The 16,195-nt window shown below is 42.1% G+C and overlaps 1 protein-coding gene across 1 annotated transcript in view; it reads right to left on the bottom strand.

Annotated features, from left to right (window-relative positions):
- Positions 1-16,195, bottom strand: part of LOC139277572 (probable aminopeptidase NPEPL1) — a 31,670-nt gene that overhangs the window by 10,870 nt on the left and 4,605 nt on the right. Inside the window, exons 2-7 of the mRNA XM_070896218.1 lie at positions 12,509-12,694; positions 9,820-9,990; positions 7,075-7,164; positions 6,201-6,282; positions 4,517-4,659; positions 3,580-3,657 (exon numbers count right to left, since the gene is read on the bottom strand). Of these exons, the coding sequence (XP_070752319.1) occupies positions 3,580-3,657; positions 4,517-4,659; positions 6,201-6,282; positions 7,075-7,164; positions 9,820-9,990; positions 12,509-12,694 (750 nt within the window). The remainder of the gene's footprint in view (positions 1-3,579; positions 3,658-4,516; positions 4,660-6,200; positions 6,283-7,074; positions 7,165-9,819; positions 9,991-12,508; positions 12,695-16,195) is intronic.

Raw genomic sequence — 16,195 nt, 5'->3', positions numbered from 1 at the left:
CGCAGGATACAAATTCGGCGTCCAGAACGAGGTGGGGGAGGGGGGGGGGGAAGGGAACTCATTAAATTCTACAATAAATCCTTATTTATACTTCTACAAATATTATACAAATAAATCCAACCTGAATAGACATTTATAAGCAAAGAAAAGATTAAATAAACCATCTTCCTACCTGTGTGAAAGTGCTTCAGGCACGGAGAATTCTGCAGCCCGTTCTTCCCGTGGGGGGGGCGCCCGTTCTGCACGCGGGGGGAGGGGAAAGAGGGGAGAGGAGGCACCCGTTCTTCCCGCGGGGGGGGTAGGAGGCACCCGTTCTTCCCGCGGGGGGGGGGGGGGGGGGGGGGAGGGGAGAGGAGGCGCCCGTTCTTTCCCGCATGGGGGAGAGGAGGCGCCCGTTCTTCCCGCGGGGGGGGGGGGGGGGAGGAGACAGTGAGAAGGCTGCAGTGAGATGTGCTGATGGCAATGTGCTTTTATTTTAAAAATTTTCAAAAATTAAACAGCTACAAAGAACTACAAAAATGGCCGAGTGCCAATGTTTTTTTTCACACTGAGCATGCGCGAACGCTCCAACGCGCATGTGCAGCGTTGCCGGCAGGAAAAAAACTAATTTAAATAGTACCCGCCCCCTCCCACTTACAAAATCAGCGCGAGTGTAGGCTCCGCCCCCCCTGGGCGCCGCGCCAGGCAGACAAGGAGCTGCAGAACGCTCCAGAATCGCGATTTTTTTTTTTTAGGCGCCGTTTTAGGCGCGAAAAACGGGCGCCCAGCTCGGAGGGGCGCCCGTTTTTTATCGTGTGGAAACTTGGGCCCATAGAAACATAGAAAATAGGTGCAGGAGTAGACCATTCGGCCCTTTCGAGCCTGCAACACCATTCAATGAGATCATGGCTGATCATTCCTTCAGTACCCCTTTCCTGCTTTCTCTCCATATCCCTTTAGCCGTAAGGGCCATATCTAACTCCCTCTTGAATATATCCAATGAACTGGCATCAACGACTCTCTGCGGCAGGGAATTACACAAGTTAACAACTCTCTGAGTGAAGAAGTTTCTCCTCATCTCAGTCCTAAATAGCCTGCCCCTTATCCTAAGACTGTGTCCCCTGGTTCTGGACTTCCCAAACATCGGGAACATTCTTCCTGCATCTAACCTGTCCAGTCCCGTCAGAATCTTATATGTTTCTATGAGATCCCCTCATATCCTTCTAAACTCCAATGTATAAAGGCCCAGTTGATCCAGTCTCTCCTCATATGTCAGTCATGCCATCCCGGGAATCAGTCTGGTGAACCTTGGCTGCACTCCCTCAATAGCAAGAGCATCCTTCCTCAGATTAGGAGACTAAAACTGAACACATTATTCCAGGTGAGGCCTCACTAAGGCCCTGTACAACTGCAGTAAGACTTCCCTGCTCCTATACTCAAATCCCCTAGCTATGAAGGCCAACATACCATTTGCCTTCTTCACCGCCTGCTGTACCTGCATGCCAACTTTCAATGACTGATGAACCACGCACCCAGGTCTCGCTGCACCTCCCCTTTTCCTAATCTGCCGCCATTCAGATAATATTCTGCCTTTGTGTTTTTGCCCCCAAAGTGAATAACCTCACATTTATCCACATTATACTGCATCTGCCATGTATTTGCCCACTTGCCTAACCTGTCCAAGTCACCCTGCAGCCTCTTAGCGTCCTCCTCACAGCTCACACCACCACCCAGTTTAGTGTCATCTGCAAACTTGTAGATATTACACTCAATTCCTTCATCCAAATAATTAATGTATATTGTAAAGAGCTGAGGTCCCAGCACTGAGCCCTGCGGCATTCCACTAGTCACTGCCTGCCATTCTGAAAAGGACCCGTTTATCCCGACTCTCTGCTTCCTGTCTGCCAACCAGTTCTCTATCCACGTCAATACATTACCCCCAATACCATGTGCTTCGATTTTGCACACCAATCTCTTGTGTGGGACCTTGTCAAAAGCCTATTGAAAGTCCAAATACATCACATCCACTGGTTCTCCCTTGTCCATTCTACTAGTTAAATCCTCAAAAAATTCCAGAAAATTTGTCAAGCATAATTTCCCTTTCATAAATCCATGCTGACTTGGACCAATCCTGTCACTGCTTTCCAAATGCGCTGCTATTTCATCCTTAATGATTGATTTCAACATTTTCCCCACTAATGATGGCATAATTACTCAATAATTAACCGTTTTCTCTCTCCCTCCCTTTTTAAAAAGTGGTGTTACATTAGCTACCCTCCAGTCCATAGGAACTAATCCAGAGTCGATAGACTGTGGGAAAATGATCACCAATGCATCCACTATTTCTAGGGCCACTTCCTTAAGTACTCTGGGATATAGACTATCAGGCCCCGGGGATTTATCGGCCTTCAATCCCATCAATTTCCCCAACACAATTTCCCGCCTAATAAGGATATCCTTCAGTTCCTCCTTCTCACTAGATCCTCAGTCCGGAAGGTTATTTGTGTCTTCCTTCGTGAAGACAGAACCAAAGTATTTGTTCAATTGGTCTGCCATTTCTTCGTTCCCCATTATAAATTCACCCAAATCCGATTGCAAGGGACCTACGTTTGTCTTCACTAATCTTTTTCTCTTCACATAACTAGAGAAGCTTTTGCAGTCAGTTTTTATGGTCCCGGCAAGCTTCCTCTTGTACTCTATTTTCCCCTTCTTAATTGAACCCTTTGTCCTCCTCTGCTGAATTCTAAATTTCTCCCAGTCCTCAGGTTTGCTACTTTTTCTGGCTAATTTATATGCCTCCTCCTTGGATTTAACCAATTCAGGTCCCCTCACATGGCAGGAGATATAGGCCCTCAAATAGGTCCAGAGGAGGGCCACTTAATTGATACCTAATTTACGGAGCTATGGTTATCGGGATAGGCTCAAGAATTGAGGCTTTTCACTCTGGAAAAAGCAGACATCAGGAAAATTTGATTGAAGTCCTTAACATATGAAGGGGTCCCAACTCTGTCTAATTTTTCTCAATTGGCCGAAGACTTTTTCCCTCTTTATTTCAGTCATCAACCTATGGAATAGGTTGCCATATGTGCGGTGAGTGTGGATACTCTGCAGGACTTCAAAAGGGAGCTGAACAAGTTCTGGCGAATGGAAAAATTCTAGAGTTATAGAAAACAGCTGGGTTAACTGGGACAGGTGATATCGGTCTCCTGGATCTTGCTTGATTGTTCTTGGGGCCAAAGAGGACTTTGAGAGTTTTATTTTGCTAAATTGGCCGAAAATATATATATTTTTAAGGGGACTGTGTGACTGGGAGATGGGTGGGTTGAAGGCGTGTATAATTTGCACCATGATCAGGACTATTGCAATGTGAAGTCTTTTGACATTTGCTGTCTAAAGTCACTGAGGTCAGTGATGAGATGCTGGCCTGTGCTCATTAGGCTGTCCCCAGCAAGAGGCAAAATCAGGAAAGAAGGACAAAGGAAGAAAGTAGAACTAATCTGGAACAAGTTTCACAAAACAAAAATTAGGGGGAAAAAAACCCTCATTTGATGCAATTTCTGGGATTCCTTACTGCCAGAAACAGAAAAGGTAGATACTCACCTGTTTCACAGCGGCTCGGAAGGCTCCAAGGACAGCAGCAGCACCTCCACAATCCCTCTTCATCCCTGGCATGTACGTCTACAAAATGAGACCAATTCAACTCTCATGCTTACATGTACAGGCAAAACCCAATAGTTAGTTACAAAGATGTAAAATAAGTTACAACTTTTAATGGTGTTTTTTTTTTTACCATCTGGCCAGAGTAGAGGACAGATTTCTTTTTACCTGTCCTGGTTATTGAGCTTTTCACTGTACTAATCATACTGTACTAATCTTCAACTACACAGATGCAGGTAGCGTTTTGGACTATAGCCTTGAGAGGTCAGATTAAGCCCATCAAAATTAATATAGTCTTAATCTGGAGCTTCTAATTGAGAAATCATTTTACAGTGCCATGGTGTCATTAGTAGGACGTTGTGAATTTATCAGCAGACGAAACTAGTAAACTATGGAGATTGACTATACCCGAATATGTACTTTGCACATTGTAGTTTTGTGTCAGTCAATCAGTAAGTAAAGGATCCTTATTTTTACAGAGGTATTGGTTAACATAATACCAAACATAAATTGTTCACACTGAAACAGACATTCCTTAAGAATTCACAGTAAACTAAAGAATTGACACATATGCAACAAATATATACTAGCTATATTTTGAAATATATTTAAGGATAATGCCAATTGGCATTGCACCAAAAACTATAATTGAAAACCCCTGTTACTATATCAGGTTACATCTTCAGGTACATTTGTCTCCTCTAAATGTACGGGGGAACAAAATATTTTGTAGATTTTATCTCATTTGCATATCTAACTTTTAACTTATAAAAGAAAACATTACATTTAACAATTGGATCAGGTTTGTTCATTCTAAATTAGGTCTAGTGAGAGAGTCATCTACAAAGACAAGAACAGATGAACAGGAGAGTTGCTTCACCTTTGATTTGATGCTGAGACCACCAGTGTCATAAACAATCCCCTTGCCGACCCAGGCTATCGTTTGTGTAGCATCCTCGGGTGTATGACTAAGTATTGCAAGAGCAGGTGGGTTCACTGCAGCTTTTCCAACTCCATAGATACCTGAACAGCCAAATAAATGCAAATCAAATGGATTGTCAATGGAAGAGAAATTATCTCTCAGATATTAAAAAGGTCCAATTACAATGAGAGTTTAAGTCCAAGGAACTTCTCAGTCAAGATCTCAGTTTACGCTTGAATACTGCACAATTTGGCTACATAGTCAAGTCTTATTCAAGAAATAAAACTGAAACCTAAACAGGTTAATTTTACACCTCAGCAAAACGATCTAATCCCAAGGTTATATAAGGTTATGGAACATTTCTGCAAAAAATACTTCATCCTGGCAATGGGTATACTGGCATGGAAAGAATTCACTGGGACAAGATATAGAATATTTTAAAAGTTTATTTTATGTGGTAAGTTGAACATAGAAAATGTGCAGGACTGGAAAAGGTTGTGGTGGTTCATTTGGCCGGTCCCAAAGTTTAAAAAAAATACAGGCCTATACTCTATGTCTTATTTATTGTTTGCCAAAAAGAAATTCAGCTGTTCTTGAATTTAGCAATACTAGCCATCTCTACTGTCTCCCGAGGCAGTCCAGTCCACAAATTCAACATCGTGTGTGTGAAGGAGCTAAATCTAAGCTGACCGTTCACCTTTCCTATTCCAAGCTTAAATGCATTCCCCCAGTCAGAGTTTGTGATTATGTCAAACAATTTATCAGGACTAGGACTGTTACCTATCTCCCTTCAAATCCTGAAAATTTCAATAAGCTCTTCCCAAAGTCTTCTCTCATTCAAGGTAAACACTCTCCACTTCCTTATTCTCTCCTCTTAGCTCGGATCCCTAATCCCCAGCATTAGTTTAGATGTTCTTCTCTGTACCTGTTAACAATCACAATGTTCCCACTCCAGTAATGTGAATTGTTACTCCCTGGCAACCCCTGGCTGCACACTCAGTAATAGGCATAATTCTGCATTCCTGTACTTCCACGAAGAGCAGCACAAGCAGGGACCATGGATTGAAAAATCAAAGCATCAAAGCTACAATGTTGCAAGCCCTATCGCTGACCCACACTGGCTAGGAGCATGGAGCCATCTTGATGTTGCTTACTGTGCTAATGGCTTTAACAAGCTGTCCACCAATAACCTCAGGATCCCTTCCTGTGTTGAATCCTACTATCAGTCATCTTAAAATCCTACTGCTTATTTCACTTCTCCAGCCTCAGCACCTTGAAACTTGTTCACATCAAATAACATCTTTCAGTTGTCAGCCCAGTTCCTCAATCTATCCAAATTTCTCTGTATTCCTTTGAGGGCTGATTTCACACACCTATGCATCTAGCTCAGAGTAATGGTTGCAGGGAGCAGCTGGCAGGAAATCACAGATGATTTTCTGCTCATTAAGATTTATGTTTCCTGTTATTTGCAGCCTCTTACAGTTTTTTTTTCAAAAAAAAGGAAGTTTTGGAGAAGGCCATTTGTCTACAAGGCCAATCCTGGTTTTAGCTACATCTGGCTGTACAACTTTTATCTTCTAGCTTTAACAATACCATAATGTTGATCTTCTAAAAGCATAATTTAGTCTATAATAGACATTACCTCCAAACCCCTTGTGATCAAGTTCCTCTCCACGGATAATGGTGGGAATGATTCCCAGCTCGGATCCAACAAGTTTAATTTCCTAGTAGGAAGGAAAAGTAAAATCTTAAATAAATCTCTCAAGGAAAAAGAAGTCCCCACAAGAATTTTAATTTGAAGAATGGTGTGGGGTTTTGGATGTGATTACAGTACTAAGTAAAATCAGGAGCCAATCTGACGTCATTTTTAAAACCCAAAATATTCATTACTCAGCTGAATTAACAACTGATCCACTTCCCTGTAGTAATAAAATTAAAACAGCACATGATTCAGGTAAATGTGGACTACAGCATTTCATTATCATGCTAGAGTACCGTAGAGCTCCTTAAAAAAAAAAATGATGGACTCAGCCAATATGCTCATTATGTTGCAGCATATTCACAGGGGGAGGTTTTATTTCCACACAGTTTCATATATAAATCTAAGATATAAAACTGTCTGAATCAGCAAATCATGATGTCCAAGCATGCACACTGGAAGATGTCTCTCCATAGTCTGCTGTAGCATTGAATAGTATGAATAGGGGAGGGAGGTCATTATAGCATTGCTCTCCTGAAATTGGTTAAAGCTGAACACTGTGGCAAAAGCACTTTTAAGGACAACAAATTTAGGTAGATCAGAAGATCTGGATCATAGTTTTATGAATAGTATGTTCGAAATTGGTACACACTCATATAATTCACAGTATGTTATCCATCATTGGCAAAACAGCTATGAAAGGAAATTTATAGTGACTGATTTGGCTGGTGACATTAAGTGGAAATACAGGAAAAGAAAATGAGCTGGATCAGTTTATGTAGCTGTCTATATTACCTAAAGAATCAAACATGCTCACCGCAAGGAAGTCATCTGTATTCATCTCATTGCATGGTGTATCCACAATACGAGCAGCTAGTCGGATGCCTTCAGCAGCACTTGACAGGCACTATGGAAAGATAATGGTATGTACTGGAAATCTCGTGGACCAATCAGTGCCTGTACCCTAAATGGGATTATTCTATCAGTGTTATTACAGCTCAAATAGTTAGCTTTTCTTTAAAGAACAAAATGAAATCCTCAAATTCTCAACTTTTACGATAAGGGGCTGCTCAGGTTAAAACGCTGATTTATATTATAGCACCAGAGAGCAACTATTCTGAACATTTAAGATGCGATATGAAGCGAAAGGCTGTTGTATACAAATTATTGTTCCTTCTAGGAAGGACCCGTTTCCCTTGGCAGAGGGATCAGCAACCAGGGGGGCATAGATTTAAAGTAATTGGGGAGAGGTACAGAGGAGATAGGAGGGGAAATTTCTTCACCCAGAGGGTGGTGGAAGTCTGGAACTCACTGCCTGAAAGAGTGGTAGAGGCAGGAACCCTCGCCACATTTAAAAGATACTTGGATGTGCACTTAAAGTACCATAACCTACAGGGCTATGGGCCCAGAGCTGGAAAGTGGGATTAGACTGGGTCAGCCGGCACAGTGGGCCGAAATGGCCTCCTTCCGTGCTGTGAATTTCTATGATTCTAATAAATGCAGAAAAAGAAATCCACTAAACTCTTGATAAACAGGCTTTATATAGCTCAGCAAAAGTTACGATCAAAAGTTTGGTATTTTATGCTTTTAATACAAAAACTGCTGCAGTCACTGTTTGGGGGTGGGGGGGTTAATTAGAGGCCATGTTGCAGTTCCATGGTGATGATTCAGTAAGTGTTTGATTATTTTAAAGGGCGTACGAAAAAAGCCTGATGGTCTACATAAAGTAAAATAGATAAGCACATACTAAGTAAAATACAATCAAAGCCTGGGTGGGACCACAACGATGAAAAGGACTGTCTGATACTTCGTAGTGTGGGAACGTCAGAGATGATTAATAAAATATTTAGTATTTGTTTTAACAGAGCAAGGTGAAACTAGGACTACAGGAATATCGGAGGAAGATGTGAGAGAGCCACCGGAGGGAACTATTCAAAAAGGCACTATAAAAAAAGTTCATATGATAAAAAGCAGTAAAATCACTAGGCCCAAAATGGCATGCATTCCAGAACACTAAAGGAAATTAGAAACAACAGCAAAAAGGCACTAACCATAACTTTCCAAGTCTTTGGAAATAGGATTTGTGCTAAAGGACTTCAAAGGTGGCAAAGCAGGATAAGAGACAAAGAGGATAAACAAGTCAATAATGGTAAATTACTCTTACAACCACTGTGTGCAAACTTGTTTTACAAGTCTGCACTGATGTAAAAATCCTATTGAGTCCCAGCAGCATAGCTTTGTAAGTGACATCGCCCACTGAGGTAAAGAACTATAAAAGGAAATATGCCCTAAATGGCAAGAAAAGTGTAGAACAAATATAGGAGTCCTGCTATAAAGATGGGGTTTAGGCAGAAAAGGTCTTTTTTTTTTTTAAAAAGGCCTTTTTTTAAAAAAGGCAAATGGATTTTGGGGTTTTTATACATAGGGGCAGTGAATATAAAAACAAAGCAGTGATGTTGATTTTTGTACAAGGCATTCGTTAAGACCATTACGGGAACATTGCATGCAGTTTTGGATACTGCTTTATAGGAAAGATATTAGAGATCTGGAAGGCACAGCAAAGATCCACTAGAATAATACCAGGAATGAGAGGCTATGTTTATGAAGAAAGGCTTAACAAAAATAAATTGGGTCTTCCCTTCCCCTTCCCCCTCCCCCTCCCCCCACTGGAACAGAGAAGGATAAGGGGAGAATCCAAGATGTTTTCAAAATTCTGAAATATTCTCAGGGCGTACATAATGAAAGTTTGTTTCCATTGTTTGCAGATTATTACTATAAGGGGGCATTAACTCACTATTATCAGTGGACGGGCAAAGAGAATCATTCCCACAGAGCTGGTGTTAGCAGAGGTGTAATAGGTCAGATCACCTTCTCCTGTGCTGTCATTTCTATGATGCTATGTTTCTATGATTTTGGTGACCTACCAAAACGGTTCATCATCATCACTCTAAAAGTGAGTTGTCAGGTGGCTGTACAGTCCAATATGGGAATTACAGTCTCTGTCACAGGTGGGCTCAGACAGTGGTTGAAGGAAAGGGTGGGTGGGGAGCCTGGTTTGCTGCATGCTCCTTCCAATGCCTGCGCTTGGTTTCTGCATGCTCTCGGCGACGAGACGCGAGGTGCTCAGCGCCCTCCTGGATGCTCTTCCTCCACTTTGGGCGGTCTTGGGCCAGGGATTCCCAGGTGCCGGTGGTGATGTTGCACTTAATCACGGAGGCTTCAAGGGTGTCCTCGAAACGTTTCCTCTGCCCACCTGGGGCTTGTTTGCCGTGTAGGAGTTGTGAGTAGAGCACTTGCTTTACAGTTAGTACAGCAACGTAAAAGGTCTCATTCAAGATCTTGCAATTCAATCTTTAGTCATTTGGGAAGATTGAAAGCTACATACTGCATTAGTACCAGACTGCTTCATCAGCCAAAATCATTACCAAGTACCTACAAGCCAAGTGCAGCCCAATAGCAATGTAAGCAAACTATATCAAGTTAGGAGACAACAAAAACAACCAAATATAAATCAACAACTAGATATATCCTCAGATTCTCTCATCGTTGTGCTATTACTTACTGCAAGTGTAGATTCAGTAAGCGGGTCAGTGTTTTCCCCCACCAGAATAAACTCTACGGTAACAGTGAGCTTTTCTCCTTGTTCGGGCAATCCAGTGCGTCGAGTGAACAGAGGAAATGCCCTGGTTAGTGCACATGCTGAGGCAAAAACCTCTGCGGATTCACAGACGAGCTGAAATAAAAGTTAACACAAGAAGAATTTTTTTTTAAATAAATGCACACATAATTTAGTAAGCACATCCAAACCAGTGTTTCCTGCAAATAAAAGTATTGCTGTTCTTCTCCAATAGAGCACATACAGCAGAGAAGTTGCTCAGTGAAGTTAACAATCCGTCAGCCTTTATATTGGGTCATGTGATGAGACTCCTTCCAATCTTGCTAGTTACCTTTGCAATTTAAAAAAAACTGCTGCTTACAGTTTTAAGTGACTAGTTTTCCCTGATGGTTTGTGTCAGAGATTACTATCCAATTTACTAGTCTCTGTTGGGTTGCGTTTGCCTATTGTATTTGCCAAGTTGTAAATTTTCCAGATATCGTGTTGAGTGACAAGTTGATATTTCTGTTAAACATAGAAAATAGATGCAGGAGTAGACCATTTGGCCCTTCGAGCCTGCACCACCATTCAATAAGATCATGGCTGATCATTCCCTCAGTACCCTTTCCTGCTTACTCTCCATACCCCTTATGACTTGCAAAATAAAAATGAAACTCTGGCAATATTAATTTTAACTGGGGGGGTTTTGATAAGGGGATGCACTGTCAGATAGTTTTACTTCAGTCATGCAGCTTTTCAATAAATATATAAATTGTTTAACTTAAAGGAAGAGGAAAGTCAGTCGATCCTAAAACTAAACAGGCTCTCGTCTAGCTGTTTTTTTTAAAAAAGTTTACAGGAATTTTGCCTCCACTAACCTACATTCAAAGTCCACGGATTGATGATAATTCGTTGCGAAAGATCTTACTGATATCAGGCCTAAATTTGTCTTTTGTTCATTTGAACTTGTGCCACTCCTACTGGCATGATTTAATTTTAGTGTTAGATTTATCTTTTATCTACCATTTACTACATACCTCCAAGAGTTCCCTTTGCCGGGCTGAAACTCCCAATCTTACTCATTCATTCCCACAACCAAGTCCTCTAATTTCAGGGATTAATCTTGTGGCTTTTCTTTTGTGTCCTAGGGCAGACCATAGCTGCAGATACTATAAGCTTATTTTCTACCAGAAGCAGCACATTAATCCCTTACCCACAATGTTCAAGTACATTTGGTCTCTTCAGGAAATCCTAGTGTTTTTAAAAATTAAATGGAAGCAGGCACTGAATTTTATTTCACAAACTGTCACAGGTATAGAATCTGAAAAAATACCAATGTTGGATAATAAACTCAACTCAACAGATATTCCAATTAGACATTCCATCAGTAAGTTATATTCCAGGCACCCAGAGCAATGTGGAGGCAGAAGACCAAAATTGGAATACCATCTCCACACTGCTCTCCAATCAGGAAAGCAAGAAGTTCCAGACGACGGCATCCGCATTGTCAGCTCAACAACATCAATTCTCAGTTTAACTAGTTTTTGCACGAATGGAACAGAAAAACTGCAATACAAATGGGCCACAGAGAACACCTTCAAATAATGTAGGAAGCAGAAATCTAACTCAATGGACAAGTTTTTCAGATAGACTTTTCTCACAATAGTACATCAGATGAGAATATATCTAGAGACAAAGAAGTTGCTCAAGAGTATTGATCCTCCAGCAGATATTTAAACCTGTCTCATCTATTCAGCCAACTCGGTTGACTTTGGATAGTCTTGAGCACCAATTATTGAAATGTTTCCGTAAATCAACTTGAATAAATCATTTTTACAAAGCTTTGATAACTTACTTTCCTTGTCAATTCCTACAGTTTTTGAAAGTGACAGAACTATTAGGAAAGAAGTCAGTGACAGAGGTGCATTGAATTGATAGTTGATCATTTGCCATAAAAGATATTGGGCTGGGTTTTCAGCTTTGTTCATTTTGGGGCGGTAAAGTTTATGCCCGGGAACAGTTTGCGCCTCAAGTCTGCAAAATTCGGCAGCTGGGCCCCGAGTGTGAGGCGGAACGCTAAGAGAGGTGTTGCACATATCTCTCAGGGCATTAGGCTGGCTGAGCAAGCGAAAATCCCGAGCTAAACAGCCGGTCTCGGAGTGCTCCATGAGAGGCCAGGGGAGAAAATAAAACTTGAAAATAAAAACATTCCCAATAAATAACTCACGCCACCACAACATAGATCGGCAAAAAAAAAACAATCACACTTACCCGAGGTCAACATCACTTACCTCACTGCAGCCGCGACAGGTTGGACCACCCGCTTTCACAGGCGGTCCCAGCACGGCACTCTACTGATCGGGCAGGAGCCAAAAATTGAGCCGGTGTCGCAACCAGGGGTATTGTACACCGGCTCACCGGTGGTAATGCTCCGTGTCCCGTTGAAACCGGCCCCGAAAACCCCGCCCGCCCGGAAGAGCTTACCACTGCCACTGTCGCCCCTCCGGGACAAAAACAGAGGTAGCAACAAGTCGAAAATCCAGTCCAACTTAAAATTGGAATTCTGGCAACAAAAATGGCTGCAAAGAAAAATCAGGAAGAACATACATACATTGGATCAGGGTGTAAATGAACAAGAGCCGAGTTGATCACTCACCACAATACACTGGTTAGCTCTTCCAGACAAACAGTTGCGAATCAGTCGTGTGAGAAAGGGAGCTGAAGATGGGCTGTTGTGGCGGCTAACTTTGGACGGGAGTGCTGCCACAAAGGCATAATCGAGCCAGAGAGAACAGCTATCTACTGGGTTTGGATTCAAAGTGCTCAGCGCCGTCCGCCAGACCTGAATGACAAACAGGGTGTTACTACCGTGCAGTTTGGAACTTCACAGGAAAGAAAAGATTACTACAATTATATCCACACTAGGCACACACAACAGTGGTGTTCAGCAGCAGGAGTTGCAGCAGAAGATTTCATTGAGAGCAAGTTACAATTATTGGAAAATCACATGAATCCAAGTTTTAAGAACATAAGAATTAGGAGCAGGAGTAGGCCATACAACCCTTTGACCTGGCTCTGCCATTCAATAAGATTATGGCTGATCATTGACCTCAACTCCACTTTCCCACCCAATCTCCATACCCCTCGATTCCCCTACAGTCCAAAAATCTATCTATAACAGCCTCGAATATACTCAAAGGCTCAGTATCCACAGCCCTCTGGGGCAGAGAATTCCAAAGATTCACAACCCTCAGTGAAATAATTCCTCCTCATTTCAGTCTTAAATGACCTACCCCTTATCCTGAGACTGTGCCCCCTAGTTCTAGACACTCCATCGAGGGGAAACAGCCTCTCAGCATCCACCGTCAATCCCCTTTCGAATCTTGGATGTTTCAATGCAATCACCTCTCATTCTTCTGAACTCCAAAGAGTATAGTCCCATTTTATGCAATCTCTCATCATAGGACAGCCCCCTCATCCCAGGAATCAAATCTAGTGAATCTTTGTTGCACCGCCTCCAAGACAAATATATCCTTCCTTAGATAAGACCAAAACTGCGCACTGTACTCCAGGTATGGCCTCACCAAGACTTCCTTACTCTTATACTCCAACCCCCTTGCAATAAAGGCTAATATGCAATTTGCCTTTCTTATTGCTTGCTGTACCTGCATGCTAGCTTTCTGTCTTTCTTGCAGGAGGATACCCAAATCTCTCTGAACACCAACATTTAAAAGTTTCTCACCATTTAAAAAATAGTGTGTTTTTCTAATATTCCTACTGAAGTAAATAACCTCACATTTCACTACATTATACTCCATCTGCCACGTTACTGCCCACTCACTTAGTCTACCTATATACCTTTGCAGACTCTTCGGGGGAGAAATTCGATCGTGCCTCATTTGGGGCGGTAACCCTGGCGGAGTGATAATTTTAGCACCTTGAAAACGTTTGTGTCCTCCACCCAGAAATTTGTCAGAATCGGTCGAAGGCTGACAGTCAGCCATTGCACACCAGAGCTGGGGGGACGCTAACGAAAATGCCGGCGCTAAATTTAACCGAGTCATTGCGCATGCGCCGAACTCCGATTCAGATCCTGGGAAAAGCCGAATCTAAAAGGCGCGACATAGTAATGCACCTATTAAAGTTTTCAAAACCACTTTTTCTTAAACTGACCTCTTATTTCTGACTGCCACTGCAAACTCGGAGGCTCACCACCGTGCTGTGTGTGAACGTTGCACTGACTGTGACCTCCGACGGAAGCGCTTCACCATCCCTTTAAGTAGCCTCCAGTTAACAACTGTTTTTCCAGACGTTGCTCTTGGCGGCCGCTAAATGAGATGGCCGCAACTAATTTTCTGACCGGGTGCATACGAGGGCGTTACACCAGAAATAAGTCATGATCGGAGCGATCGTCAGCAGCCAGGCGCTACTGGTTTGCGCCCCCGGTGAGCCTCTAATGAATTTTCGGTCAGGGTGCTAATCGCTGCGCTCCCAGTGGGTAACCTCTTACGCTCCCATTAACGAGCATCTCCCTTGTTGTCTTAGTGATAAATGCACCATAACAAACCACAAGGATTCCTGCTTCAGTCTGTGTCGCGTTAGCTATTCTCCGTCATAGTTGCAGCGCGAATGACCACAGCACCCCTGGCTGTGGTAGTACTGGTGGTGGCAGTAATGGGAGGGCAAAGTTAGCCTCAGCTCCTTCCTTGAGGATGTGTATGTATAGCTATCAAGTGAAGCACTCCGTTTGGCAAGATTAATGTGGGACTAGAGGGGAAATAAATTTAGAGGTTATGGATTCAATCAAATCTCTCCCTACAAAGTACCAATTAAAAATTAAATTATCGATGCAAAAGATACCGCCGCAATAGATACAGGGTCTGATTTTATCCACGCAGACTGCCATTGTGTGTGCGGCTTCCCGCTGGGAATGTGCACTTATAAAATCAGGCCTGTAATTTCTACTGCAGCACAAGTTTACCGCAGGTGGCCAAGAACTACTCGAGCCAGTCCAGGAATGCAGATAAACTTAGGCTAAAGTTATTTACACCGTTTTTAGACTGAGTGCAGTAAATATGGATGCATGTAAACATAAAGTTTCAGTATTACCTCAGGAATTAGGTAAATGATTGCACTCCCAAGCACACTAATGCAACAGCTACCATCTCTAATAGATGGCCTCACACCACTTTGGGTGTGATATAAATTGCAACCTGGCACAAAAGCTGCATATTAAAAGTACCCATGTAGTCTACAAGACTCACTAGGGAATTCTATAACCTGAATTTTTAACATGATTTTTAGTGCTACGAGAAGCACGGCTCCTGTCCACTCTTATAACATTATAATTGGTTGCCCATGGACTGGAACTCTGCATGTATACAAGCACAGAGGTCCAGAACGTCAATACTACTGAACGCAGAGCGAGATGCAGCGGACGCAGTAATTTGGGTCTGCCAGTTGACCAATCGGAGACTGGTACCTGAACTATAACTGCAGCATTCAATGGCAAGAATTCTCCTTAAACCAGTACACTACCCCAAGTTCAAGTAAATTCCCGTCTTCCAGAGTTACAATTTTGTTTACAGCTCACAGACTTGTACAATCAAACAAACATGAACAACACTGCTCAAACATGAACCAACAGCTTTACCACAGTAACAGTAACCCTAAGCCACAAAGGATAAATTCACCAATCTTGAGCTACCAAAAGGAGAAAGGTCAGAGGATCATGGTTAATATTGCAGCCCTGACTCCTACTCCTACTCCCCTTAAGCAAGGCTCTATTGCCAGCGCAGAATCAGTGAATTTACCCATAAAAACAAAACCACTATTTTACATTAAAACTAAACCGTCCAAATATTTTATGTTCTTACAATTATTGTTACCTATTTCCCCTATTCTCGTCATATTTTTATTTAACTTCAATTGCATTCTTTTCTAATGATTTTAACTTCTATTTTAACTTTTTTTTGTGATTAAAAAAATGTAAACTTGCCTTTTAGTTCCAAACACACATCTTAAAAGTGGGAGCAACGTTTTACTACTATCTGGAAACCAGCTTTAAAGGATGATTTACCAGCCAATAAAAGCGCTAAACTTGGAACATTTAGACATGATTAGATGCAACCAAGCCAATCTTGAACACAAAGTTTTAACAAAATTGGGAAGCTACTGACAAGTAAGCTCAGTGGCAGAAGCCACAACCCTGACAGTGCTCAGAGAAATAAACTCACTCATTCAAGATGCTGGGAGGGTTAAACTGACAAAACAAGCTTCAGCAGACCTCAGCACAGATAATCTGCACAGCAACTTGTATTTGTATACCGCCTTTAAAGTAAAA

This window comes from Pristiophorus japonicus, chromosome 1 (assembly GCF_044704955.1).
Source record: "Pristiophorus japonicus isolate sPriJap1 chromosome 1, sPriJap1.hap1, whole genome shotgun sequence".
Taxonomy (NCBI): domain Eukaryota; kingdom Metazoa; phylum Chordata; class Chondrichthyes; family Pristiophoridae; genus Pristiophorus; species Pristiophorus japonicus.
This window is presented reverse-complemented; position numbering and strand designations above follow the sequence as displayed.